This window comes from Lissotriton helveticus, chromosome 6, assembly GCF_964261635.1.
Source record: "Lissotriton helveticus chromosome 6, aLisHel1.1, whole genome shotgun sequence".
Lineage (NCBI taxonomy): Eukaryota > Metazoa > Chordata > Amphibia > Caudata > Salamandridae > Lissotriton > Lissotriton helveticus.
Window position 1 is genome coordinate 255746157 of NC_136067.1, and position 27760 is coordinate 255773916.

The window sequence follows — 27760 nt, forward strand, 5'->3', positions numbered from 1 at the left end:
GCCCATATTGCGCGTTGTGCCATATGTGCCCAGGGAAAGAACATGTCAGGGCCATCCGTTGGGCTGTTACATCCCATTCCTGTTCCTCTCCATCTCTGGCACACCATTTCCATGGATTTTGTAGTAGAATTGCCAGCCACTGCTTCAGGGTACACTACTGTCCTTACCATAGTGGACCACCTCACGAAAATGGCTCATTTTGTACCACTCAAGAAGTTACCTTCGGCAGCCGAACTGGCAGTAGTTTTCCTGCAAAATGTGGTACGACTGCATGGCATACTGTCTGTGGTGATAACAGACCGGGGTCCGCAGTTAGTGTCTCGCTTCTGGAATGAGGCGTGCACTGCCATGGACTTGGATGTTCGTTTGTCATTAGCGTTCCACCCTCAGACCGACGGTCAAGCCGAGAGAACAAACCACACCATGGAGCAGTATCTCCGTTGCTGAATGGGCTGAAGTACTGTGGATGGTGGAATTTGCTTATAACAACAACAAGCATTCTGCCATTGGTATGTCTCTCTTCTACTGCCTCTAGGACAAACATCCCAGGACTATGCCATGGGAAGAACCACGGAACAGTCCCTTGCCCACGGTTCAGGCATACCATGCCAGGCTTTGCACACTCTGGCAGCAGGCCCGGTTTGAGCTAGCCAAGGCAAAAGAGTACTACAAACAGTACGTGGACGATTGCAGGAAGAAGGAACCCACCTACACGAAGGGAGACAGGGTGTGGCTCTCAATTCGGAACCTCAACGTGCACGGCCCAAAGAAACTGCTGCCCAGTTTTGTGGAACCTTATGTGATTGAGAAGGTGATCAACCATGTGTCCATGAAGCTCTTGTTGCCTCCTCAGATTAAAATATACCCTATCTTCCATGTCTCCCTTCTGCATGCCATTCACCCCGAGTGCAATGTGTCTTCTCCTCCTTCTCCAGTTCTTAGGGATGATCACATTGAGTACGAGGTCTGGGCTATACTTGGTTCCCGTCGTACCAGGGGGAGGTTCTTTTACCTGATAGACTTGAAGGGTTATGGCCCGGAGGATAGGTCCTGGGAGCCCCTGTCTCACGTTTGCCACGCTTCCCGGTTGGTTTGCGCCTTCCATGTTAGTCACCCGCTCAGCCCTCACCCTGCCACCCCTGTATGAGTCTGCTGTTGCGGGTGGGGGTTCTGTTTTGGGTGGGGGTGCTGACATGGTTCGTCAGGAAGCTCCCCTTCCCCTATCACCTGTGTGCCTGTTGCGCATGAAACATTGCTCATGTGGAAGCGAGTCTCCTCGCTTCCGGGTTGCTAGCTGTTAGCGGTCCAGTTCCATTGCCGGTACCGCCGCAACATCACTAGCGCTTCCGGGAGAATCCGCATAACGTCAGCGGTTCCTCCCGGCTCGGCGCTTCGTATTGACGCCCGTGCCTGATTAGACGCATTCTTCGTTCCAGGACGCCCTTTCAGGTATTTTCGAGCAGCGCAGTAGCGCTGCTCGTCTTTCTTGTATTTAATCCTTGCCTCGCCGCGCAGGAGCGCATGCTTTGTGTTTTGCCCTTGACTCTGTCTCATCGCGCAGGAGCGCTTGCGTTGTGTTTTGCCCTTGACTAGGCCTCATTGCGCAGGAGCACTTGCTTTGTGTTTTGCCCTTGACTCTGCCTCATCGCGCAGAAGCGATTGCTTTGTGTTTTGCCCTTGACTCTGCCTCATCGCGCTGGAGCACTTGTTTTGTTTTTACCTATGACTTTACCACATCGCGCAGGAGCGCTTACTTTGTGTTTACTTTTGACATTGCCACACCGCACTGGAGAGCTTATTTTTGGGTTCTTCTTTTGTTGCAGAGGAGCGCTGGTTGATTTGTTGTACCTTGCGCAGGAGCGCTAGTTACTGTGGTGCATATTGCGCAGGAGCGCTATTTGTTTATTTCAAAGATGGCTACAGATCTTATTATGTCCAGTTATGAGGTAAACCGCTAACTTCCGCATGAGTGTATGTTCGTAACAGGATGATGGTTTGTCTGTGCTGATTATAATAGGTATTCCCTTGTCTCCCTGTCTAGTTTGTGTCCACGGTTACTCCGAAAAGAGGGACGTCCTCTACTGGCCTTTCATACATCATCTAGCCATTTTTAACTACCTTCCACACTCCCATCTTCATCCTAGTTTATTATCAACTCTAGATTGGGGTAAGGTGGGCACGGGGGCGATAGCTCGTGTCGTCTCTGCGAGATCTCTCTGCAAGAAACAGGTAAACTTGTGGTGTACCCGACACTCAAGATCTGTCTCTTCGACAAATCACAGTGATCATCCTGGAGATGTGCCACCCACCCCCCAGCACCTTGTGACCCTTGTGGGTGAGTAGTTGCGCTTAACAAACTTGTGATTGATTGATAGTAGATGGCATTCCCTGGTATCCAGGCATGGGTAAACTGATTGGTGGTAGCCTATGTAACAATGTACCTGGGTCTTCCCTTCCAGCCCACTACCCAAAATCAATAGTGGCCAGAGTCCAGTCCGTGGCTCCAGACCAGGAGGATGTCAACGCCCTATAGCATAAGTACAGTGATCTCTGTACCAACAACCACGAAGCTGCCCCCCCCCCAAGCATCTCTGCCCACCCCCAGAGGGGCAGGAAAAAAGGGATCTCCTGTTTCCCATCTTACCACCCGATGGATCCAAGTCTCTTGAGAAGGAGTTAACAGTTCATTCACCAACCTCGTGATCACCACATGGAACACTGCCTTACTTTGGACTGAGTCCCCTGTGTCCTATTGTCCTGTTTTATGGTCAGAGGACCCGTCGTTGCCTCCTTTCGCTGTCTGGGTCGACATAACCTCATCAACTGCCTGTAGAGCTGCTTGTCTTGCCTTTGCAGTCTGAGACGAGTTGAGTTTCTGCAATGTCGCCCTCCAGGCAGATTGCTGCAATCTCCTCCGATTCTGTCTAGTCGCCGCCGCGGGCTACTCCGCGGCTGTGGGGGTGGCGTGCCTGTCTTGTACGCCTCCAACTAAGACCATTCTACCTCCAGGAAGTCATATAAGTGTGTTGTACCATCCAGGTTTATGAGAAGCTTGGCCAGGAACATTAAGTAGTACTGCATACCTTCCTCTCATAGCGCTTTCTTCGCTTCCAGGAATGAGGCCCTTTGAGTCTATGCCTTTGCAGTAAGATAGCGAATATCGATAACTTGCTATTGTCTATCACATATGGACCATTGGTGCGAGCATTGTGGATTATAATATGTTATGTTATGTTATGTTAAGAAGTGTTTATATAGCGCCTATCACCGCCGGTCTCTAAGCGCTTAACAGAAGAACATAACACACTGATGCCCATAAACCCTCAGCTATTCTACCGCCTAGACTGTAATAAAGGCCTGTCTAAAAAGATAAGTTTTTAATTTCTTTCTGAAGGGTAGAAGCTGTGATTCCTCCTTCAAGGTGGGCGGGAGAACATTCCACAATTGTGGGAGAAGCACAGACAAGGCCCTCCCTCCTTTGGTTTTTAATTTGAACCGAGGTTGAAACAGATTGGAAATTTTTTCAGAGCGCAAGGGTCTCCCAGGAATATACCTCTTCAAACGTTCTTTGATGTAGTCTGGGGCTTTCCCAAAAAGTGCCTTGTGAGCCACACAGAGACATTTGAACTGGACTCGGAATTTCACTGGGAGCCAGTGCAAGTTCTGAAGCAGGGGGGTTGCGTGCGAGTTTCTGGGCAAAGAATGAACCAGCCTGGCTGCATCATTCTGTATTACCTGCAGCTTCCTTAACAGCTTCTGTGGCAGGCCAAGATACAAGGCATTGCCATAGTCAATTCTTGAGATGACTGTGGCAGATACGATTGACTGCAAGGAGGAGGCAGATAGGATAGGGACTAATTTTTGTAATTGCCTCAGCACACCAATGCAGGAACCGACGACAGCAGAGACTTGAGGGGCCATTGAGAGATCTGTGTCGATTCTTAGTCCTAGGCTTTTTACTACAGAGCCAGGAGACGGAGTGGTTCCTAATTCTGGAGGCCAATACAGATCGCTCCAGGGGTCCTCTTTGTTACTGATCACCAACACCTCCGTTTTGTCAGCATTCACTTTCAACAGATTGTTAGTCATACAGTTGACCGTGAACCTGAGCAGGTTCCTCACGGATTCCTGGGCCTCTTTGGTGTCATCCAGCCGAACTAATATCCCGGTCTCTATAGTACAGGAGCCTCATCACCACCGGTGCCAGCTGGTGTGACGGCACCCAGTGGGCTCTCTCCAGGGTAAAGAACTGTGTGAGTAATCCCAGGGCCACTGTGGTCTGAAGCCAACTCTCAAGAAAGGTTACCGTGTCTGTGCCCTCCACTCCCTCCGAGACACCCACTACTCTTATGTTATTCTGATGGTACCGGCATTCTGTGTCTTCAGCTCTGCGTTCAAGTATCGACACCCTGACGGTCAAGTCGTCATGCCTGCGGGACGTGGCCGATTATTCTGGATGCAGCACCTCTACTGTCAGTTCTACTTCCTTCATTCTATCCACTAGCTTGTGGTGTTCCTCCTGCAGGAGGACCAGCCCAACATATACTGCCCCAATGTTCTGTTGCAGAGTGGCTTTTGTGTCCGCAATGGCTGCCAGCACCTTATCCAGGAGCGTATGGAATGATTGGTCTGCAGCTCCAGGTCCTTCTGTCTCCGTTCCCATGGCAGCCTGAGAGGGCTCATGCCCCTTCAGGGGCGTGCCCCCTGTTTAGTTCGCAGTTTGTCCATTATGGCCTTGTCCGACACTCACATTCCCAGTGTGGGGACGCCGAACCAGGCCTACCATTTCACAGCCAACTGATCTCGCGTGACTGCTTCTGTCTCGCAGTAGTAGGCACAGCGTGAGTTGGCCCAGCGCCAGAACAGTGTATCTCTGTTGTCACATTCAATGCCCTCTGTGGTGTCTGCATCTCAACAGTTCTCCAACACGGGTCTCAGGGTCTCACTGCTGTGGTACTCTCACCGTTGGTGCCCAACCTGGCACCACCTGTCCGCCCATGGGGCACACTCTCAACAGTCGCTCAGCTCTCGAGGAGGTGAAAAACCTGGGCTCGATGGTGGCCCCAGGCAGAAGCCCTGTCCCAGCCCTAGTCAACAAGCGACTGGTCCAGGTTCTCCCTGGTTGCAAACCGGGGTCGAGATACGTTGCCAATGTTCCCAGAGCATCCGTGCTATTCTCCCTCCTTTGACTAGAGCTCCCTCCATGCAATCAAGGCGGTCAAGACCTCCACATATTCTCCCCGGCAGGCTCCAAAGGCAGTACCACCTACCTTTACCTCCGCGCCCCTCCACAGGGGCACATGGGGCCCTCTCTGTACAACGTTCGCTAGAGGACGATGACAGCCTTGTAGTCTTCTCCCTCTGCGGTCGTCTCCACACAACCTGAACAACTCCTGAAGCAGCCGCTGTCTTGGGGCTCTGTACAGAAGTGACTCGTAGGCCTCTGGCATTGCATACACAACCCTGCAGCCGCGTGCCCTCTCCCGGCTCCTGCAGCAGCAGCCCTCACACTTCAGAGCAGGGGCTGCCAGATCACTATTATGTTTCCCCCACAGGGTGTCGGCTCATCTACTTCTTCGGGTGGGCAGGCAGGAGTGCAGAGGGAGCACTACCCAAGGCTTCACCTCTGAGTCGGGTCTCGCCCCTGGGCGGCTCGCCACGAGGAGGCCCGGGCTCATCTGCGGCCTGTCTCAACCTTTTCATTCGTCATCCATGCAGTTGTCCCTGGGGGTTCCGATTAGCTGCCTGCTGCAGCAACGAGGTGCCCGAATAGCAGATGTATGGTCCGGGGCCACTGCCACCCCTCCAGCGGATCACGCCCTCAGGATTATTGATGGGCCGGAGTGTAGTTGAGCGCTCAGGCGTCCACCGTCTTCCATGTCCTGGCCACTCCATTCATGGATCCATAAATGTCATGATTTTAATCAAACATGAATAAAATACATTGAAACTGGACTGTCACTAGACAACTACTTGTCCTCTCACAAGCCACCCTAAACACTCAGACCAGACAATACTACCGAACGCACACATGCACCTACTCAACAACATAATATGCCTGCGTCTCTTTTTCTTTTCTTTGGATCTTCTATCTCCTCACATCACCAGGGGGGCGGGAAAATAACCATGCCGGAGGCAAAGAGACATGGGGGAAACTGGAACGCGCATGAAGGAGAGAAGAAGATGTAACAAATGGCAGAATGGACTGTCAAGAGCCAAACTAATTAAGCCAATGTATACAATGCTTGACAACTCCCCCCCCCCCGCGCTTTTTCTCCTTTCTCTTTCCCCATGTGTTTTCACCCAGTACCATGTAAATATGCTCTTTATTTTCAATAAAAAATTACGGAATAAAAAAAAAAAAAAGAAACTGGACAGAGCTTAACTATCAAGGTGGCCATTTATAGCATAGTGTGCACTCTAGGCATCAAGTGTGGCCTTACTTAGCATAATATATAACTCATAACCAATGTATTAATCTGCCCCGAACACTTATTGTTCACCAATAGTTTCTTATGTACACGTGCAAAAGGCTGACATCCCTAAAATTTACCACTAGCATAAACCAAATAACCAAGTCCTATGATCATGATTTATGGACTTTGAGGCAGATTTTGTCCATGTGAAGCAGTAGGGCAAGGGAGTCGTTTTCGGAGTTGTAGTCGAGGTTTGCTTCACTTGAACAAACGGGAATAACAATGGATAATGATTTTTAAGGTAAAAGCCTACTACTGGAAATCTGGTGTCTCGACTGCATGAATCTAGATGACAACACCAATGTGGATAATGACACAGAGGGTACAGGTTGGTATTACTGATCGCATTGGGTGGTACAGGTAGATGTGAATAATGCACAGTGGACATGGGTTACTAACAATAATATCACGAAGGGCAAAGGTAGGAGAAAATGACACGAGGTTGCAGGGAAGTGTAATTAATGAAAGAAGGTAAGAGCCAGAGTGAATAATGCATAGCTGCCGCGTAGTCCTATTTCATGTGTGACATCTATCCTTCTCAGCCGACTGAGTCTTAATTGGGGTGAAATCAAGTGCTTGTGGTAGCTGAAATCTGAACTGAAATTAATGAAAGCGAACATTTTTGGCAGAAAGGAAGATGTCAAACGGGTGACTTCGTTTTAATCTGTGGGAAACGTATGTAGTATGTTTTTTAAAGCAGGTGATGAAATTGACAGGTAAGTGGCAGCCTCCAAAGGAAGATGAGTTAAAAGAAAAGATGCATTTGATATATAAATAGAATTAATAAATATCAAACCCGGCTTCTGACTTCTGACTCTTCCACGAATAATAATGGAAAATTCCAATTTTTTAACCTAAAAAATGCATTATCGTTCTCCTACTTAAACCCTCCTCCACTTCAATGCAAGTTATGCAGTCATTTCAGTAACCCATTTTTTGCCATAAAATGTTCCTTTCTGTTAACAAATGTTGGTATGTACGGTGACACCTCAGTCAATTCTGTTTTTTGTCAGAAAACAACATTTTTCAGGCTGGGACTTTTAATCCCCTACTTACATTTATAAACCCGAAACGTCAAGTCCAAATCAGCTTTGGATGTTTTAAAATGACACAAAAGAGTTATGAATTGAGGATGAAAGGGGCAACAACTGAGTGTGAATAAGGGCAAAACAAGTTGTTTTGAACAACATATGTGCACGTAAGGAGACAAAGGGCACGTACAATGAATAATTGGTGAATAATTAAAGTGGGGGCACAGCTGAAGGAGGGCAGACAGGTCGGTGAACGGGAGGTGGGGAGGGAGGGGTGATCATTTTGACGCAAAGCCTGGGTCTGCTCCAGCTCGGTATACACACCACGTCCCGGTTTGCGGTGAATTGAATGTGGTGGGAATTTTTCAGCTGCTCCTCGGCTACACAGACGCACAAAACAGGTTTATCAAACATGTCAGACACCATGCCACAGATATGACACTTTTCTGTACTCACCCGCTGAGCCCGTGCCAGGCCTGATGCTGCTCTCGCGGGCCGGAAAGGGCCTCCCCCTGAATCCTGTCAGCAGGACCCACCAAGCGTCATTTGGTTGTTTGGTGACCATAGCAATGGGTCTTGCTCCCCCCCTTTCCGGACTACGCTGCTGAGAAGCAGGGCTGCCACCCAATTGGCTGATTCCGATGCCAGCGTAGGGCGGGATTCTTATTACGTTTCAAGCCTATCATTGAGTGAGGAATGATCTGAAGGCGTCGATTGGCTGGCCGTGTGTCGACGGGGCTAGTTGTAGGTCGAGGTCACAGGGGATTCAGAAGTTAACCTGGGCAGGTGAGAGACTTTTGGGGTAGGTGTAAACAGAGGGTCGAAGTGCATTTTAAAAAAGTATGAGAACTGTGATGCCCGGCGCTAGGGAGAGTGGGAGGGGTGAGTGAGCTTAGGGGGGCGTGGTCAAAGGCGTGCTTTAAAGAAACCAACATATTCTGTCACTTTTTACGATCCTTCCCCTTCAGGTAACTAGATATAAAATAACACATAGCTTAAATACAAATTAAATGGAAGTTGTGTTCGTCAGTGGGAAAACGCACTATCGTACATTATGAAACCTCTGTTAATGCACTGCACCAGAGAGCCACATAACTGAATCCTGGCTGGTGAACATGTAAGTCTTATTTTACGTCTGATTTTTACACAATATAAGATAGGCTGCTTAAAAATGAGCAAAAAGGTTTAAGCGAAAAAGTGTTTCCAAAATATAGATTTTAGGAGACTGTACATAGTGCATTAAAAACATTTAATTGTTTAAAAGTACACACTTCACATCTTAGCTGGTAGTTCTCTTACAATACCTCTCCAAAAACTAAATGTGTGTCCAGGGCTGGCGCTAGGCATGGGCAGCTGCCCAGGGACTCGCACTCAGCCCACTAGCATGGGGCCCGAACCGATCATGTGCCCTGTTGTTTCACTGTCTCCTTGCAATTAGGGTCTATGGAAGGGGTCCCCTCCCTGGGCCTCTCAGGGATGGTGTCTGGAGGCCTAGGGGAGGGAGACGCTTACCCTTGTCCCAATTGCAAGTAGACCCATTCAGAGACACTGCAGGAGTCCCATTGTACAGGGTTTTAGCGCCCCCACAGTGTTAACTCATAGCCCACATGCAATTCTTACACCTATCAGGCTGGAGGTGTGAGAATTGCTTGTGGGCGGAAAGTTAAAACTGTGGGGGCGGTAAAATCCTGTACAATGGGCCTCCTGCGGTGTCTCTGAATATGGTCACTTAAGTAAATTAGAGGGGCCTCGCGCATTCCCTTAAGTAAATTAGAGGGACCTCGCGCATTCACTTTTAGCCCAGGGCCTCGCAAATCATAGAACCGGCCCTGTGTGTGCCATCAGAAAGCTCCCAGTGATTCCTTCAAATAAAGCCAATACCTGCTTCAAGGAGCTTTACATATGCAGATTAACCAGTTGCGCACATTCACATTTCTATCAGGCAGCAGGCACCTTGGCAAGAAGCCTTCTGTCTGCACTTCCCTTGGTTTCACAGCACATGAGAGTCCCTGCCTTACACTTCAGTTGAAGCATTTCAGTTACCGTAATTAACCATACCAGGATGGTTGCCTTTTCATAAAAAAAGTAGGAGAACTCTTTTTCTTAAATTAGAAAATTATGGGCAAGCCGCACCCCTCAGACTCCCCCCTCACCCCCTCCCACTTCGACCACTGGGTGTATATCTTGCCAAGTTAACCTAACAACGGATAGGGGGGGAGGGCTTCTTCCCTGACCGTTCCATGCTCTATATGCGTGTTGTCTACCTTCTTTCTATGCATAACTTCACTTTACAACTCCCTCCTATTTAAATTGGCTCTCATTCCCTTCCAATGAAAATTGATAAGTAACAATTGCTAACAAATTCTGCCATCTCCTTTACCAACATATGTACAGTTTTTGATGCACATTCTCTTTGTATCTATACGGTTGGAATTTCATTTTGTTGAGGTGCTTCCTGGTTTGTCAATTCACTCACAATTTAGTATATGTATGATGTAAGTTCGCAGTAAGATGTCTTCCTCTTGGTTAAGCTCTGTACCCCGTTCTGTTTGTTTTAGTTAAAAGTGCCATGTGAAGTACAGGTTGAAAACGTATGTGGCATACTTTGGCAGGAGGCCTTAGGTGCACCACACTTGGAGCAAGCATCATCAATGCCAACAGGTCTCGCCTTAATGTGCTGCACCCTGCACTCACAAGGGCATTCACTCTGCTCTCACAGAGACACATTTCTTAACCTGCACTCACAGAGACACATTTCTCACCCAGCACTCACAAAGTCTCTCCTCTCACCCTGCACTCACAGAGACACACTGCACACACTTTATTTATTTATATTTTAGTTTTGTGGTGTTTTATAGCACGTACTTAGCCCAAGGGTAGTAGAGCACTTTGAAAGAGAACACAATGTGCCTTCTAGATAACAAACATCATAAAACCAGTGGCAGCTGGTGACATTTGAAAGTGGTGGGGGAATAAAAGTTTGTGATAAGTGCCCTGTGGCGAGCGAGCAAGCCTAGCCATTATATTGAGGGTGCAGGGGGATTGTCCCTTCGGGAAATTTAAAAAAAAAGAGTGGGTAGATGGTGCATTTTCAAGCAAACTTGAGAAAGCAAGAAGGTTAATAAAGCAGCTGTGAAAGTGTAGTTATGAAATCAATAAAGCTATTTCGCCTGGTCACAGGAGCAGACTAATTTATTTATTTTATTTAGTGCATCAAAGGCAAGGCTGGGTCCTCCTGGCATTTTTTCTCCAAATCCTATTTACACTGCTGCACACTGAAGCCTGAGGCCGCATGTTCATGCCATCTGAACTGATACCAGACCCTGTGTTACTGTTTATGCTCTGACAAATGGTCTATATTTATTGCTTGCATTTGGAAGGGGCTGAAGAGCCTGCTTTTGATACGGCTGCAGTCCATTTGTCAGGCAATAACCACTGGGCTCAGGAGGAGGCTCAGGCTGTAAACTACTTTGGTGCCGGAAATCCCAGGCGCCTGGCCTTTGATGCTCAGCAGTGGAGTCCATTGTGAAAGTTATATTAATGTATCCACGTGTGCAAGCAGCAGACCACAAAAATCAAATATACAGCAGTATATAAATAATGCAATGTATGGTAAACTTAATCGATCTTTCCGGAAACAAAAGATGAAAAATATTTACAATTTAAAGTAGGTAAATATGGGAAGAGGACACGTGTTTGGAAAGCTAAGTTCTGAATCATAAGTGTTATTAATGCCAATATCATGAAAGTCTGCCATAGATTCTGCCTTTCTGGACTGACATTGACCACTTCTGGTTATGATGAAAGAAGGAAACTTCACTTGAGTCCCTGACTTGATGGAAAAGTTTTATTGTGGACATATTGCTGCTGCACAGAACTGCTTAATGATGTAACTCGTAGCAACAAGATGATAGGAATAATCTGTACCCAACCGAGATTGACAGTTAATTTCAGAAATCAATAGTTACAATTGACTTCTTTCAAAGTTTATTTGAGAGAAGATTCCATATTATCCCTCTCCAAATAAGCTGATCATATCTCTGACGTCCCTGGAATACGTTTCCCCAAAATGTGACGTTGTGGTAAAAATCGGTCAGATTTGTGCACTTTCGTCTTGCCTCTGATGGCAGTAAATCTTTACCTTTTTATGAGTAAATGCCAGTGACTGCTGACACCATTCCCTCTCAGAACAAAGTCTGGTCCATGTGGACTATGGTAGATACATGGAGCTCTAATGTAGCTGGACATGTTTCACTGGGGTGATTAATCAGATGCGGTGACAGCCACCTACAAGCAGCCTGCTGACCCACAGTGTTGCATCGCTGGATGCTATGCAGCTAGGTGGGCACTACTAAAGTAGGTCGGACTATGTTGAGATGTACCTAGACATGCACGCTTCACTTGCACACACATTTTATTTATTTATTTGCAGAGTTTTATAAAGTGTGAAAATGACCCATCAGGGTATCAAAGCGCTGCACTTATAGATAGGTCATAAATACAAGAAAATATGATGCAAGAGGGAAAATGAAGGGAGCAATGCAAATACAGATTATTTGTTTTTTTCTATTGCAGGGCATTGTCTGAATGGACATTGGAGCACTTTAGCAAAGTAAATAACTATATACACTGTATGGTGGAAGAAAGGTTACAGCGTTCAAACATGTAGGATTGCAGTCAGTACTTTCAGGAGAAGTTCACTTTATCACAAATCAGAATGTTAAAAAAAATACACTGTGCAGAAGTACAAAGAATACATTTGTCGCCTACATGTGAGACAGGAGATTGTAATCACTGCTCCAAGTAGAGGCCTCTTATTCACAGGTTGTCCACCAATGTCTATACAAATTGTGAAGCCATAAACCTGATGCAAACATACTTCTGGGACTGTAAACCTCTAAGGTTTGCAGTCCCAGCCGACCCTAAAACTCCACTTATCCTCTTCCGGGCATTAGTGTTGATGAAATAAACGAACTGTCAACGATAAATTGCACGAAATGAACATCCTAGATAACAAACTCTAAATATTCTTATCACAAATGTCTACAAATTCCCTAAAACTGTGGATTCGAGCCCTAGAAGTACCTTGCAGGTACACACACACGTGGGCAGTGCACGTGTGTGCACATACATGTCCACATGCACACGCACATAAACACATGTAGGTACACACAAGCGTGCACACAAGTCATCTCACATACAATGCACACAGATGAGCGCATACACACGTTCGCACATACATGCAAGCACATCACACATATCACAACAGTCACAAACGTGCGCAATTAAGCAAGCACGTAACTTTATAGGGAAGTATATCTATAACTACGTTGAAAGCAGTAGTAAATATTTTTAATCTTTAAGGATGTCTATAGCACCTAGTTTGTGGCGGCTTCGTGGTATATTTTTTAAGACATGCGTCATTTGGTAGTGATTGTATCAAACTCCGAAAAAGTGAAACGAATAATGTAATGCTCTTTTATTTATGTCTACGTTGTTTATGGTGATGAAGTTTTGTGAGCCATACTCTGGTGTAAGGCGGAGCCGAGCCCCCACCCTCGCTGTAAGAAAAAGGACGAATTACAATTAGTCAGACTCGTTAACTTTCCCCTTACATTACTAAGAATTATTTCTGAGATTACTTTAGTCAAGGTCTGATTTTAAGGACTGGCAGCATCAGTCATTGTCATGTCCACATGAATATGAAATATATGCGCTGATTATCGGTCACAGAATGATTTCAGCATGGTATAGGGCATACATTTATTGTGTTTATAATTTGTAAAGGAAGGTCTTTCTTTCAGAAGAGAAGTACAAATCCACTTGTTTTGACCTCACACTCTGGTCATTTGATTTCGAGCATTGTGACACAGGTGGACCTGACGTCATCAGCATTAAGTGATGACAAACACGCATTTAAATAGTTTAAAAGGTCGCGTGAACCAACTTAAAAATACAACAAAAAATTCTCAACCGAAAAAAGCATGAATCATTGATGTGCAGTCGTGTAGTTAGCTGTAGAAACAATGCAGTTGTACCATTATGGTTTTACACTAAGGCAGTTGACCTAAAATGGTTGTGTTAAAATGAAAGTGCCATGTGTTCACAGTTTAATAGCCATGTCGAACCTACTCAAAGCTGTGTAGCAATATGTCCAGGGTAGAACGTTTTAAATGATAGTTCCAGCCCTGAAATAATAAAAATAAATAAAAATTGCGATGGAGCATGAGTCAGATACAGAGACCAGGTTAGTCCTGCTGAAAAGTTACTTTCTCAAGTCCAGTGCACAGTTAAGTTCTCGCGTAAGGATGCCATGAGGAGGAGGAGGCTTTTGGTACAAAGAGCAGGTCTAGCATCGTGGATCGTCATTGCTGTAGCGTGAAGATACAGTCATCTCGGGAGCTTCATGTTGGTGGTTGTCATGAGCAACAGAGTTTCAGTGCAGGTTTTCTTTTTCTTACCTAGTGGTTCAAGGTAGAAATTAGAAAGAATTAGGGGAAGGATCAAGCCCTGTGGAGCCCCTTGCTTTAGGATGTTTTTTCTTGAGACCTAACTCCATATTTTCACCGTTTGTGGACGGTTACAGTAAAAGAATTCAAACCACTTAAGCACTGTTCCTTTGATTCCCATCCATTCCTTCTGGATGTTAATCAGAGCAGGTTGGTTTACTGTATCAAAGGCAGCTGAGAGGCCCAGAAGCACCATTAGGCAGGATTCACCCGTGTCAAATAAACAGTGGGATCATCCACAGTTGTTGAAGGGTCGTTCTGTGCTGCAACCTAAATCTGAATTGGGAAACATCAAGGAGAATGTTTGCCTGGATATGGAGAGATAGTTGAGAGGCTACACAGCTTTTTAACACCTTCCCTAGGAAGGGAAGTGTTGACATCGGAAGAAAGTTGGCCAGTTCATTAGCCTGCCCCGGGCTTTTTCTGGATGAGAAGCCTGGCAGATTTTAAACTGTCTGGGAAAGCACCTTGCATCAGTGAGGAGTTACCAGGGAGGTCCAGTATGGTAGCAACAGTTGGGCCATTTTGTTTCTCAAGGAGCCAGGCATTGCATGAGAAAAGTGTTTGGAAAGGGCTTATGACCTCCTATTGCTCGGTGGCTTGGAGACTGTGCAGTTTCATTCCTAAGTCTACGAGCTTTACAACATATCTGCAGAGTAATTGTCTGATTTGTAATGTGCCTACATTAGTTTAGTTTGTGTATTTATTAAGCAGAACATTCATCTTAAGTCTATTGGCATTAACATTTAAGATGAGACACGATATAGCTTTAGAAAACACTATTCAGAGAAGAGCAGGGGCCGTACGTTTCTTTCTAAAAAAATGTTGAGAGAAGATGAGTTATCATTCCAATGGTAAACATAGTTGTGGGGCTAGTACCCAGAAGGATTTTCCTCCAAAACACATTTTGTGAAAGCGCGGTCAGAACAACACATTGAGTGAGGGTGAAGGAAGCACACAACAAGACAGCTATCTGGTTATTTTATCAACAAGAAAGGAGGGGTCTTTACCAGCCAGACTAAACGGAGTGTATTGAAACGAACCCTACTATGAATGGGAAGCCAAAATAGCTATGATTGAAGTCTCCTTAGCAGTGATGTGTTTACACTAAGTTATGACGCATTAAAACAATCTAATCTAGTGCCTATGGTGGCAGCTGTAGCTGATCTTCTGCCTTCGATGGAGGAAATAGGGAAAAGCGATCTAAGCTTGCACATATAGAAGTGCAGGAGGAGTGAACTGCGGAGACCAGGTTGTCCATCTTTAGTTTATTCTACTCTGATTCCCAAGCTCTTGACATTGGGCTGTGGTTGAGGAGGGATTAGAAATGACAAAACCAACACTTATTACTTAGAAGTTTGAAGACCCAGCTCACAAGTAGGATTGTCGAGCGGTAAGGGGGTCGGGATGAAGGAAGGAGCATCCATTGAGGCATAAAATCCCAGTTTTCTAGGACTGGACAGTAATCATCACACCAGATTAGAGGGATGGGGGAGCTGACCAGTTGTCAGCTGCCCCAGTCTTCCAGCAATAAAAATAATGGAAACACTATTATGGCTGATGCGGGTGTCCCTCGTTTGGCATATTGTTTTTTCTTTCACACCATTTACCACATAGATTCACAAATCTGCCCCCAACTCACTGATATGAATCATCTGATCTCCAACCTCAGGCTAAGGCAGTGGTTATTTTACATAAATTCTAATTTGTACTGATGTGAAGCATTGCTCTGAATGCATAGCAGGCATTAAGGAACACTCAGGCCAGTGTTTGACCTTCTGAGCACATGTACTATATACATAATTATGTTAGGAGTGCACTGTTGCCTCACACATAACCAGATTGTGTTTGCACTTGGTCCAAATACTTCCTGAGCCAGAGGAACTAATGCCCTTCTGTGTGATGGAAAAGACGTCTGTTTTTGTGAGCAAGTTTGAAGGGGACCATGTATTGTTCTGTATGTATGGAGCACAGAATGTGCATTATTTAAGATTGCCTATTTAACATCTAGATTCTTCATGCTTCAATATATATAGAGTATTTTCACACGCATACTGCAGATAAGGTCGATTCACAAGTACATTTTAGTACACAGTTCTTCCTCTGTTTGTGTGTACTTCCAGTATGGAGCCATCTAATAATGGCTGATGATGTTATGATCTCTCATATAGTGTCAGCAGCATGTTTTATATCTTGTCTTATGTCTTTTGTGCTGTTATTTCTTTCAGGTGCAGGGTGAAAACACCCATTGTGAATAAAATGACCCAGTTACAAACTCTGCTGAACGAGACCCTCATTCAAACCAAGCATGTGGAAAATGCAGCTATCCTTAATATAAAAGACGCAAAAGTTGCTGCATCTACTGCAGGATTTAATGTAAGGAAACTCATACATTATTCAGAAACATTGATAAAACAAACATGTACTTCTGCACCTATGCATCCTCATTAAGACGTAAATTGTGCATTGATGTGTGACCATTTTTGTGCCATTTCAGCCAATGTCTGGCACACGTACAGAAGTTGTGATTGTAATTATCACACCTCAGGTGCTGTGTGAGGTAGAGCATTTTTTAAGGATTGGGTGAGCAGCATTTTTTTTTAGTATAGATAAAGTACGATATTGAAGAGAAATCATCTGCATATGTGCAGTTGGCCACTATGTACCGTTAAAGATGGGTCCTATGTTCATTGTTAGCACTAACCTTCCACCTACAGGAAAAGGGGACGGGTGTTGCTCCAGTCGCATTACCTTATCCTCTTGAATCAGTAGTTTTTTTGTAGAACATTTTGATTGTGTCTGAAAACAGAACAGTGCATTTCAAAGAATGCCTACAAGGTATGGACCGCTAGCAGTATCGAATCCCAAGCTTACACATAGAGGCAATGGCACTTTAAAGCCACTTACCTTTATATTTGATGTTTCACAATGTTTCATAACCCAGCAGGGTGTCCCTCTCTAACATCTGAAATATAGAAAAAGTGATGATTCAAATGCTTGAATGAATCTCAGCCACTTGTAATTACTCTGGGGCTGCATCCCATCGTTATTTTGCCCACCATGCCACCTCAGTTTGGACCCAGCCATATGCAAATCAGTCTTGACCCTGCTCCAGTAGGAACAGTCCAACCCAAACTGCCAGGCCAGGTCCTCGACTGAACTGGAACACAAGCAACCCAGGCTGGTTTTCACCCTCATTGGGGCTCGTCAGCCAGGATGAGCTTATTTCCAGTGGCCCAGTGTGCATGGGACTAATTTCTAGGCATAGCTGTGCCACTTATGACATCACACTGAAGTATACAAAAAAGTGATCAATGGAATGCTTGAATCAATCTCAGGCATTGGAAATTACTTGGTCCGCATCCCAACAATAGTTTCGACCCAGCCATTTGCAAATCAGTCAGGGAACATTTGAAACGAGTTAGAGCCTGTACCTGGGACATTGTGCTTCTGACCAGGAATTTGCCTTCACGAACTCACGACTTGCCGCACCCGCTTTGCGGGTGCCGCTGCGCGGGTCGGAGAACTACCGCCCAGGACCATCGTTGCCTGCCTGGGGAGAGAGGTCGGAGTGCATCAGGGGTCGAGCGCTGCAGGGACTCGCATTCCCAGGAGTCCCTGCTTGACCTCTGTCACCTGGTCTGCGCCCCCTGGTTGCCCCGCCCCCTGGACGCCAAACCCATTAAGTAACATCGTAATCCCTGGCCTTGGCGGGAACATTTGAAACGAGTTAGAGCCTGTACCTGGGACATTGTGCTTCTGACCAGGAATTTGCCTTCACAAACTCACGACTTGCCGCACCCGCTTCGCGGGTGCCGTTGCGCGGTCGGAGAACTACCGCTCAAGACCATCGTTGCCTGCCTGGGGAGAGAGGTCGGAGTGCATATGGGGTCGAGCGCTGCAGGGACTCGCATTCCCAGGAGTCCCTGCTTGACCTCTGTCACCTGGTCTGCGCCCCCTGGTTGCCCCGCCCCCTGGACGCCAAACCCATTAAGTAACATCATAATCCCTGGCCTTGGCGGGAACATTTGAAACGAGTTAGAGCCTGTACCTGGGACATTGTGCTTCTGACCAGGATTTTGCCTTCACGAACTCACGACTTGCCGCACCCGCTTCGCGGGTGCTGCTGCGTGTGTCGGAGAACTACCGCCCAGGACCTGTGCCTGCCTGGGGAGAGAGGTCGGAATGCATCAGGGGTGGAGCGCTGCAGGGACTCGCATTCCCAGGAGTCCCTGCTTGACCTCTGTCACCTGGTCTGCGCCCCCTGGTTGCCCCGCCCCCTGGACGCCATTTACACATATTTAACAGGAATACTTCCACGCTGCGCGGGAGCGCGCGGGGGCGCCAGGCGAAGCCCGGGCAAAGGGCGGGCCGTCTGTGGCCGTCAGGGGCTGCAGGAGGCTGGGCTGGGCCCGCCCCCTAACATTTTGTCCATGACTTTACCTTGTCCTTACGACTCTGCACCAAGTAACCTGTTTTGGTGACTGACTTTAATTATCTACTGCTATCTGGATATATTTTACTATTTGGGTTTTTTCTGATTTTTCCTTATTAGGATGTCTATACGTGTGGAGAATTCTTTACCCCCTACTGTAGGGGTTTCCATACTTGGACCTCTAGATAAGTACTTTCTCAGGGCAAACAAGGAAATAGATAGGGAAATTGCGCTGGCCGAGAAACGTGCCGAGCGCCGCTTCTCTATTGAACTCCTTAAAAATAAGCCTCAAATCTTGCCCCAGAAAGAGGTACCAAATCTAGATTCACAAAATAACACCTCACAAAATAACCCCTTTTTACCAACGTATACAGATCCAGAGCTATTTAATACTGAAAACATCCCTCTAATCTTTCAAGATAGATCATCCCCTCCACATATCATTGAAATAAATGAGGATATTATTTTCAATGGTCCCCCCTCTATATCGAACTCTCTTATCGATTTAAATTCACCAACAGTGTTAGATATAGTCTCTCAGTCTAACTTAAATGCTACATCTCCCATATTTAATTTACTTGTGGAGGTGGCGACACCTATGGAAACGCATTTGTTGACAGCAGAAAACGTTCCTAAGGAAAATATACAAATAAAGAGACATAAGGGAGCACACTGTTCTCCACCTAGAAAAAGAAGGAGAAAGGGAGGGGTTAGAAAAGGGGCCAAATCCTCGAATACATCTTTATCACCCGCGATCCCAACAACTATGATATCTAAGGAAGTAGAGAAGGACGCACAAAGTGGGCTCAAAACAAAAACAACTTTGGTGCCAGAAGCTCTGCTGGCAAAAGGGATGATGGAGGACATTGAACGCCTCCTAAAATCCTTCTACTTGCCACTCTTAGAGAGAGTCAAAAGGTTAGGGGAAAACATGGATCGTATCGTAGCAGCTTTAAGTCTATATGAAACCCCAAAAGAAATCAACCCAGGGGAAACCCACATAGCAACTAAAAATCCAACACAGAAAATATCCTTGCCACAAGTGGTTAACCCCCCTAGACCAGTGGCTATGCAAGCCTCATATAAAGAGAAGGTTAAATCAGGTCTCCTGAAAACTTCAGTCACCAGAAATCCTCCCCTAATGAAGGCACCAAAAATGAACCAAGTAAAATCAATTTACAGAAATAACGTTGATTTACCACCAGAATCATCGAACTACGTTATTATCCTGACTGGAGTTCCCGTTGTGCCAGTAGGAGGTATAGAATCCAACAACAGCCTTAAAAATAAAGTTATTCACTGGTTGGGGAATAATAGACCCCTTTCATCATATCTAAACGGAGACATAATATCTGTAAGACGGTGCAGTTGGGTGGGTGTGCGACCTAAAGACATTGAGGGGGATGTGGTGATAGTAAATTTCAGGGACCACAGAGTAGTCACGCACATCAGTAATTGGTTTCCAGGAAGAAACGAGGGTAGTGTATCAACTCGTAACTTGAGTTATTTTTATCCTGAAACCCTGATGATGCCCCCGAACTATCCATCAACACTGGGCCGCTCTGATTCCCTCCAACTTCCCTACCGTAAACAGCATCTCGCTACCCGAAGACAGTATATAAACAATCACCCGCATTTTCCTTCACTTCAACGCCCAAATAGGTTTTTTCTTCCTTTTGGTAATGATCATCGCCCTACAAATCCAAATGAGTACTTGAACATTCCTTTACACAACTTATTTGAACCCCTCTCAGGCTTAGATATAAACAAATGACTCAATCCATCTGCTCTTCCAATAGGAAGCACATGTGAGTGCTCGAAAAACTGTAAAACAAGAGAGGAATTATTTCTCCCTTTTCCTATTCCTATGAGCAAAGTGTCTGAGCCTTTATTAGATATGGGGGGATCACAGTGCATCTAAATTAGACCTGAATGTGAGACCAAAGATTGGTATCGAGCCCTTGAATTCCACGATATTACAAGACACGACGTATTGTATGTCTGATTTTGAAATAGACAAAAATTTACCAAAACCAAAATACACCAGAACAACAGGTAGTCAAGTTAGTTTAGTGTCCTGGAACGTGTGTGGGCTAGTGAACAAAGTTCAAGAAACAGCGTGGGGAGAATTTGTTAATAACATTGATATTTTTTGTGTTCAGGAGACCTGGGTTTTAACTGAAATACATCTAGACGGATTTAGAACCTTCCATGTCCCAGCGGTACGTTCTACCCATGGTAGGCATAAGGGGGGATTATGGGTATATGTTTCCAACCTTTTGAACGCTAGCATTACCCTGGGAAGAACAAGCTCACATTATTTTCAATTGGTCACTATCTCACTAAATTCTTCTGATGTACTGGTCGTGGTTAATTTTTATAACAATATTAAGAACTCCGACTTTACGGAAGTATTAACAAATTTGACACGTGAATTAAGGGGCATAAAAAGTGTAAAAGGGAAAGATTTAATATGGGCTTGGGTAGGTGATTTTAACTTAAACCTATGTGACAGTGAAACATGTGGGTTTCAGGAATATGGGGTGGGTGAGACTGCGGGTAGGAGTCACTTTCAGCATAATGAGAAAGGGGAAATATTAAATAACATCATGGCCAACTTCGACCTTGGCTTTGCAAATAGGTTGTGCTCCCCTAAAATGGAGTTCGCCTCTACCTTTTTAGCAAGGGGGTTTCACTCAGTCATTGACTATATTATCATGTCAAACAGGTTTGCCGGTCGGGTGGTCAAGTACGAGATTCCTACCATCGGACTGAGCGACCATTTGCCTTTGAAAATGCATGTTAGTGTCCCAGGAAATAAAAGTACCTCCACTATTGAGACACTTGTATGGTCGCAAGACCTAGTAGTTTCACGACAAAATGGTCTCGCTCTGAAATGGAGCTCGGTAGACCAAATAAAAACTTTTAATAGGAGGAGCTTCGCGGGCATCCATGAGGTCGCGTGAGCACAGAGCTCCCCGGACCCGCACCACCCTCCACGGATATAAAGACTACATCCTGATTTTAAGGACGGGCTTTTGTTCGCACATCCTCGCTGATCTTCCTATCCTTTGAAAAATCGAATTCGGACGCTGGGGTCCACTTTTACATCGCTTTTCCTATTTGCGGCCCTCCCCGAGGCAGGCCGGGGGCTCAGTTGCTTTGCAGGCCGGGGAGTAGTTGCACAACAACGGCTGTGGGGGTCTCCCTTTGGTCGACCCCCTCTTGACATTCGGTTTCGTTTTCTACTCCCGGCTCGGATTGACGGAAGCGCAGCCCTGATCCACCTTCGGCTGGCCTGGTGTCTCTCTGCTGTTTAGTGCTGGCCTTACTGAGTGCCCAAACTCCGACTTCTTGGTGCCTATGCACATCTGATCCCGTCTTGTTGTCTGTCTGGCCACTCGACGACCGGCCATTTTTACCAGGTCGCGAGGACCCCTTCGGGGTCCCTTCTCCAATATGGCCACCGGACCTGCTCCCGAGTGGTGCAAGATCAAAACACCTCTCCGTGGGGGCCAAACCCAGACGAACATTATGGATCACTATTCGCAGATAAAGGGGTCCCCTGGCGGTTCTGGTCGCACTTCTGAAGATCCTAAAACTGTCTCTTCAGCGCCTTCGGAAATATCCTTGCAGGACGTCATGGGCGCCATTACCAACATGCAGGCCTCTATGGGACAGCAGTACGAGGCCCTTGCCTCTAAGATCGACACGGTGGCCGTCGACATCACGCGGATTAGAGCGGATTTGGCGAAGACCAACGAGAGGGTCAAGTCCTTGGACTTGAAGACTTCTAGTCTCACTACGGATGTCACGGAGGCCCAGACTGAGCTTGGTAATCTGCGTTCCTCACACGACCTGATGGCTCGTCGTCTCGAGGATTACGAAAACAGATCCCGTCGCAATAACGTACGTCTTATTGGTGTCCCGGAGAATCCTGAGATGCTGGCGGTTGACCTTTTGGTGGAGGATCTGGTTACGAATTATCTTGCTCCCGCCGGACTTAGCAAATTCTTTGCTGTTGAACGCGCTCATCGAGTCCCTGGCGGGAAGGCGAAGTCGGGTGCTCCCCCGAGGCCCATTATTGCCAGACTATTCCACTTTAGAGATCGGGATGCTATTCTTCAGGCCTCTCGGGATAAGGGCCCCGTAAAATTCAAAAATGCCTCTGTTTCTTTTTATCCTGACTTTTCACAGCTTGTTCAGAGACAAAGACTTGGATTTCAGGGTGTGAAGAGACGATTGCGGGACTTGGGCCTAAAGTACGCCATGTTGTTCCCGACCAGGCTTCGGATTGAATATGGAGAACGTACATTTTTCTTTGATCGCCCGGAAAATGTTCGTGACTGGCTTGACTCCCTGCCCAGGAGAAACGAAAGTACTGGGTACCCCGGAGGCGCCGACGGGGGCGCGCTGGAGTGAGGGTTGCCCCGTGGATCCTGGCGTCTGAACTTTTCTACTTTTTCAGCTGAGTCTGGACTTTGGTCTTCCTTTATAAGCCTAGATTGGCCTGGGGGTTGCGGGGGTTGAATGGGGACTCTTCCTCCTCCTGGGTCCTTTGCGTAGCTTAGTTTAATAATGGGGCGACAGGCACACTGCAAGTTGGGGTGGCTTATGAGTCGTACGCAGGGGTGCAGGGTGGGGGATGTTGTAACATGTTCAAGTTGTGGGGTGGTGGGGGGGTGTGTATGTGTTTCCTTTTATTCACGAGGCATCGCATTGTTTTCTTCCTTTGCTCTGATCATTGGGCCCTGTGTGGGTGCTGCTCTGCCTACTTCTTGGGGATGGGGGGTGGCGAGTTGAGACTGCTATCCTGGAATGTCAATGGATTGGGTGACAGAATTAAGTGTGGGATTGTGTTGCGGTTCCTTAGGCGCCATTCTCCCGACATTGTTCTCCTGCAGGAGACGCATCTAATAGGTAATGCATGTCAGGCTATGAACAGGCGCGGATATCGTCTGGTGGCCCACACTGGGTTTACTTCTGGTTCCAGGGGGGCCGGTATTCTTATCCGGTCCTCTCTCCCTTTCGAGGTTGATGAAGTAAGGCTTGATGACAGGGGGCGCTATGCGGCGCTCACTGGTAGATGGGAGGGGAAGACATTGTCCATACTCCTCTCAGTGTATGTCCCCCCGGGCCTACAGACCTTGACCTACGCTGATCTCTGCAGGGTCCTTTTGGAACTTCCTGAGGGCCTTCTGATCATGTGTGGGGATTTTAATTCGGTTGTCTCCGGCACCTCTGATCGTCATCCTCCTAGGGATTTACCCAGGGCTCAAATGTGGCTGAGTGATTTTCTTGAAACCTTCGGGCTGGTAGATGGCTGGAGATTGCTGCACCCCACACAACTACAGTACACCTTCCACTCTGGGGCACTTGGTAGTCTTTCACGATTGGATTACTTCTTAATGCCATCGGTCCAATCCTCCTCCATTAGAGAGATTTGTCAGCTCCCTAGGGGTATTTCCGATCACTCCCCCTTGTGGCTTTGTTATGAGTTTGGGGTGGGCGGTGAGGGTAGGGTCGCCCCTATCAACCCCTGGTACTTCCGCAATCCTAAAACCCGCTCTGAACTCGTTAAAGCTATTGAACATTATTTTGACCAAAATGTGGGGTCTGTTTCTTCTGCTGTTTCATTGTGGGAGGCTTTCAAGACGGTTGTACGTGGGCAGTCCCTGTCCTTGATTGCCGCTGCTAAGAAGGCTGCAAATGTGGAGGTGGTGCGATTGGAATCTGAGATAACCGCACTTGAGGACGATCTTCAGACAGACGTCTCCAATGTAAAGCTGCATTTCCTTGCCTTGAAACAAGCTGATTACAGGGCTCTTGTGACTGACGCGGCGAGAATGATGTATAGGGAGCAGCAGGGCAGGCTGTATGATGTGGGAGACAAGGCGGGTAAATTGCTTCCGTGGTTGGACAAGAAAGAGAGAGTGAATCGTGTTGTTCCCGTGATTGAACGGCCTGATGGAGAGTGTGTTACTGACCCAGTTGGGATCGTTCAGTGTTTCGCGGACCACTTTAGAACTGTGTACACCTTGGTTTGTGGTAGGGATGAGGAGGACTCTCGTCTGCTGCTGCGGGATATCGCTTTGCCTTGCCTTTCTGACGCTAGCAGGGACCTCATGGATGCTCCGCTCACAGTGGACGAAGTCGCTGTGGCTATTCGTTCCCTCCATTCTGGTAAGGCGATGGGCCCCAATGGCTTGCCTATTGAATTGTACAAGCTGCGACCCGACAAAATGGTGCCCTACTTAAGGGACATGTTCCTTGAGGCTTTGGAGTCTGGTTCCCTCCCCTCGGACCAACGACTTGCTACCATCGTAGTTATCCATAAGGAGGGTAAGCCGCGGGACTGTTGTACTTCGTACAGACCCATTTCTTTGCTCAATGCCGAACCTAAAAATTTGGCTAAATTATTGGCTAATCGCTTGATTACTGTGATCGGGGACTTGATCCATCCAGATCAATCCGGTTTTATCCCGCACCGCAATACTGCTCTGAATCTTCGCAGACTCCATGGAGTTCTCGAGAGAGCCAGGACGCTCACTGAACCGGCCATTTTGGCTTACCCTGATGCTACCAGGGCCTTCGACACCATCGAGTGGCCTTATCTTTGGGCGGCCCTCTCGAAGTTTGGGTTTGGGCCGGGATTCATTGCCTGGGTGAAACTTCTTTACGAGACGCCCCTGGGTCAGGTGGTAGTTAATGGGAAAGTTTCTTGCGTTTTTACGCTTGGGCGTGGTACCCGGCAGGGCTGTCCGCTGTCTCCATTGCTTTTTGCTCTCGCTCTGGAACCTCTGGCAGAGTGGCTCCGTTGGGAGCCTTCTATGCGGGGTATCCGATGGACTCCCGACTTTGAGGATCGGGTCTCGCTATATGCGGATGACATCCTTCTCTATCTCACCTCCCCTCGGAAGTCCCTGAATGTACTCTTTGATGTTCTGACCTCCTTCGGAAAGAACTCGGGTCTCATTATTAATTGGGCTAAATCCTGTGTCTATGTTTTGGCGGGAGATCTCCCTCCACTGCCTCGTAGATTTCCGATTCAAGTAACTGAGACCGGCTTTAAGTACCTGGGGATCTACGTTTCCCTGGACCCTTCTAGGCGATATGAGCGTAATTTGCTACCCCCCTTCAGCGGCTCAAATTGGATGTTGCTCGCTGGCGTAGGTTGCCTTTATCGCCCCTCGGTAGAGCGGCGCTTTTTAAAATGATGTCACTGCCTCGTTTTTTATACGCACTTCAGAACTCCTTTGACCCGATCGCCTCAGGCTATTTTCGTGAAGTGGAGAGCCTGCAGAGACAATTGGTCTGGATGGGCGTGCCCGTATCGCTCTTTCCAAACTCACGCTTCCGTGGTATGATGGCGGTATTGCCCTCCCCGACATCAGGCGTTATTATTGGGCATCTCATTTGAGTGCTATTAACCATGCGACCTACGCACTGGGCCCTGCCCCGGCTTTCTCCATGGATACATGTCTTTTGCCAGGGGGGACCTTTAACAGAGCGTTGTACTCCGGGGGACTCCCTGGAACACTGACTGATCCCACCAAAATTGCTGTGAGGGTGTGGCGGGACGCGAATGCGGCATTGGGTTGGTGTGGCAGATTTACTCGGGCTACCCCTTTGTATGATTCTGAATGTTTGGGACATCTTTGGAGAACGAAAGGCTTTGATAAATGGGATATGATTGGTATAAGCAAGGTGGGTGATCTGTGGTCGAAAGGTACCGTCAAGTCCTTTGACGCGTTGAAAGTGGTGTACGAGCTTGGTGACACGGAATTCTTCAGGTACGCCCAGGTCCATCACGCTCTATTATGTGTGTTTGCTGCGGGTGATGATATTCCTGAATCCTCCCCTCTGGAGGACCGTATTCTGGATGGCCATGTGCCCGACAGCACGATTTCATTGATCTATAAGAAATTGATCAATAATAGAGCTGACTTGCTGGTGCGCCTCAGGGTCTCGTGGAGCGCTGATGGACTAGAACTGGATGACGAGGACTGGCAATCTGCTTAGTCCTCGCCCAAGGAAGTCGCTATTCCTGCTCGCCTGAGGTTCGTCCAGCTTAAGATACTCCATCGAGTGTATGTTACCGGGCCATGTCTTGTTCGAATGGGCTATTCTTTGGATGGGTTGTGTAAGCGTGGCTGTGGAATGTCTGGCACCTTCCTACACATATTGTGGGAATGCCCGGAGGTGGTTGAGTTTTGGTCCCGATTACATGTTGTGATGGAGAATGTCACGGGTGTGTCGCTGCTGCCTGAGGCCAGGCGTTGTCTGTTGAATGTTTGGGAGCCCAATGACTACAGCACCGCACAGGTCGCATGGGTGACCCTTGGAAATATGGTCGCAAAAAGAGACATGGCTCAGCTTTGGGGTTCTCCCAGACCGCCCACCATTTCCAAGTGGAAGGAGAACATGGATTGGTGCATGTTCCGGGAGAAGACTGTGTACCTTTCCCGGGGCCGGCCTAGGAAATGGAGTAGGATCTGGTCCCAATGGAACGCTTATCGTGGAAATATATGTACTCCCCCACAGGATGTGAACCTTGATGTTTCTACGTCCCCCTAGTTGGCATCCAGCTTCCCTTTATCGTCAATATTTTTGCTTGTTTCCTTGTCCGCGCCTTTTACCCCACGCTAATTGATTGCAATACCTGTATCTAACTCTGGAGCTCTGCCCGCATGGACTCATGATCATGTAACACTGTACTTTTGCCTTGAGAGTTTTGGTTTTTTTCTTTTGTATGTCTGTTTGATTTAATAAAAAAAAAATCTTTTAATAAAATAGTGGAAAATGCCTTGGTTCCCATATTGGTATGTTTAGAGGAGAAGTCATCAAATGAGGAAATTCTGGAAGCATTTAGTAACATCACTACTACTATTCAGAGTGTTCTAACTAGGTCCTGTACCAAAAAAAGTAATAAAACTAAGGGCTGGTCCGATTCTCAATGTACAAAGGCGCACACGGCCCTTAAGTTAGTATTAAGTAAAAAACCGAGGGATCATGAGGAAATAATGGCACATAGGAAGGCATATAATCTAGCTAGGCGCCAATGAAAGAAGACAATTAAAGATGAAGCATGGCAGGATTTATTGAGGGCTGCTGAGAGTAAAGAGGCAACATTATTTTGGCAGGTAGTCAACACACCTTTTTTTCAACAACAAAGAGATGGCTAGGATGGAAATAGCCATTGACGAAAAATCCTGGATAGAATTTTTTTCCAAGTCTATAGTAGCTGCCAGGGGGAATCGCAAACACCGAGTAATTTTCTCCCGATTCCACTTGAGTTTACCCTTGAGG

General features: G+C 46.9%; 2 protein-coding genes across 4 annotated transcripts in view; one reads left to right on the forward strand and one right to left on the reverse strand.

Annotated features, from left to right (window-relative positions):
* LOC144761320 (protein FAM228B-like) overlaps positions 1-8099 on the reverse strand; it is a 223841-nt gene extending 215742 nt beyond the window's left edge. For both annotated transcript variants that reach the window (XM_078646761.1, XM_078646760.1), the window contains exon 1: positions 7964-8099. The gene's annotated coding sequence lies outside the window, so the exon portion shown is untranslated. The remainder of the gene's footprint in view (positions 1-7963) is intronic.
* A 128-nt stretch (positions 8100-8227) lies between these two features.
* PFN4 (profilin family member 4) overlaps positions 8228-27760 on the forward strand; it is a 108876-nt gene continuing 89343 nt past the window's right edge. The window contains exons 1-2 of one of the 2 annotated variants that reach the window (XM_078646762.1): positions 8228-8293; positions 16245-16392. In XM_078646762.1, coding sequence (XP_078502888.1) covers positions 16276-16392 — 117 coding nt within the window. In that variant the 5' untranslated portion in view covers positions 8228-8293; positions 16245-16275. Of the gene's footprint in view, positions 8310-16244; positions 16393-27760 lie in introns of both variants that reach the window. The other variant, XM_078646763.1, reaches the window with a different exon arrangement.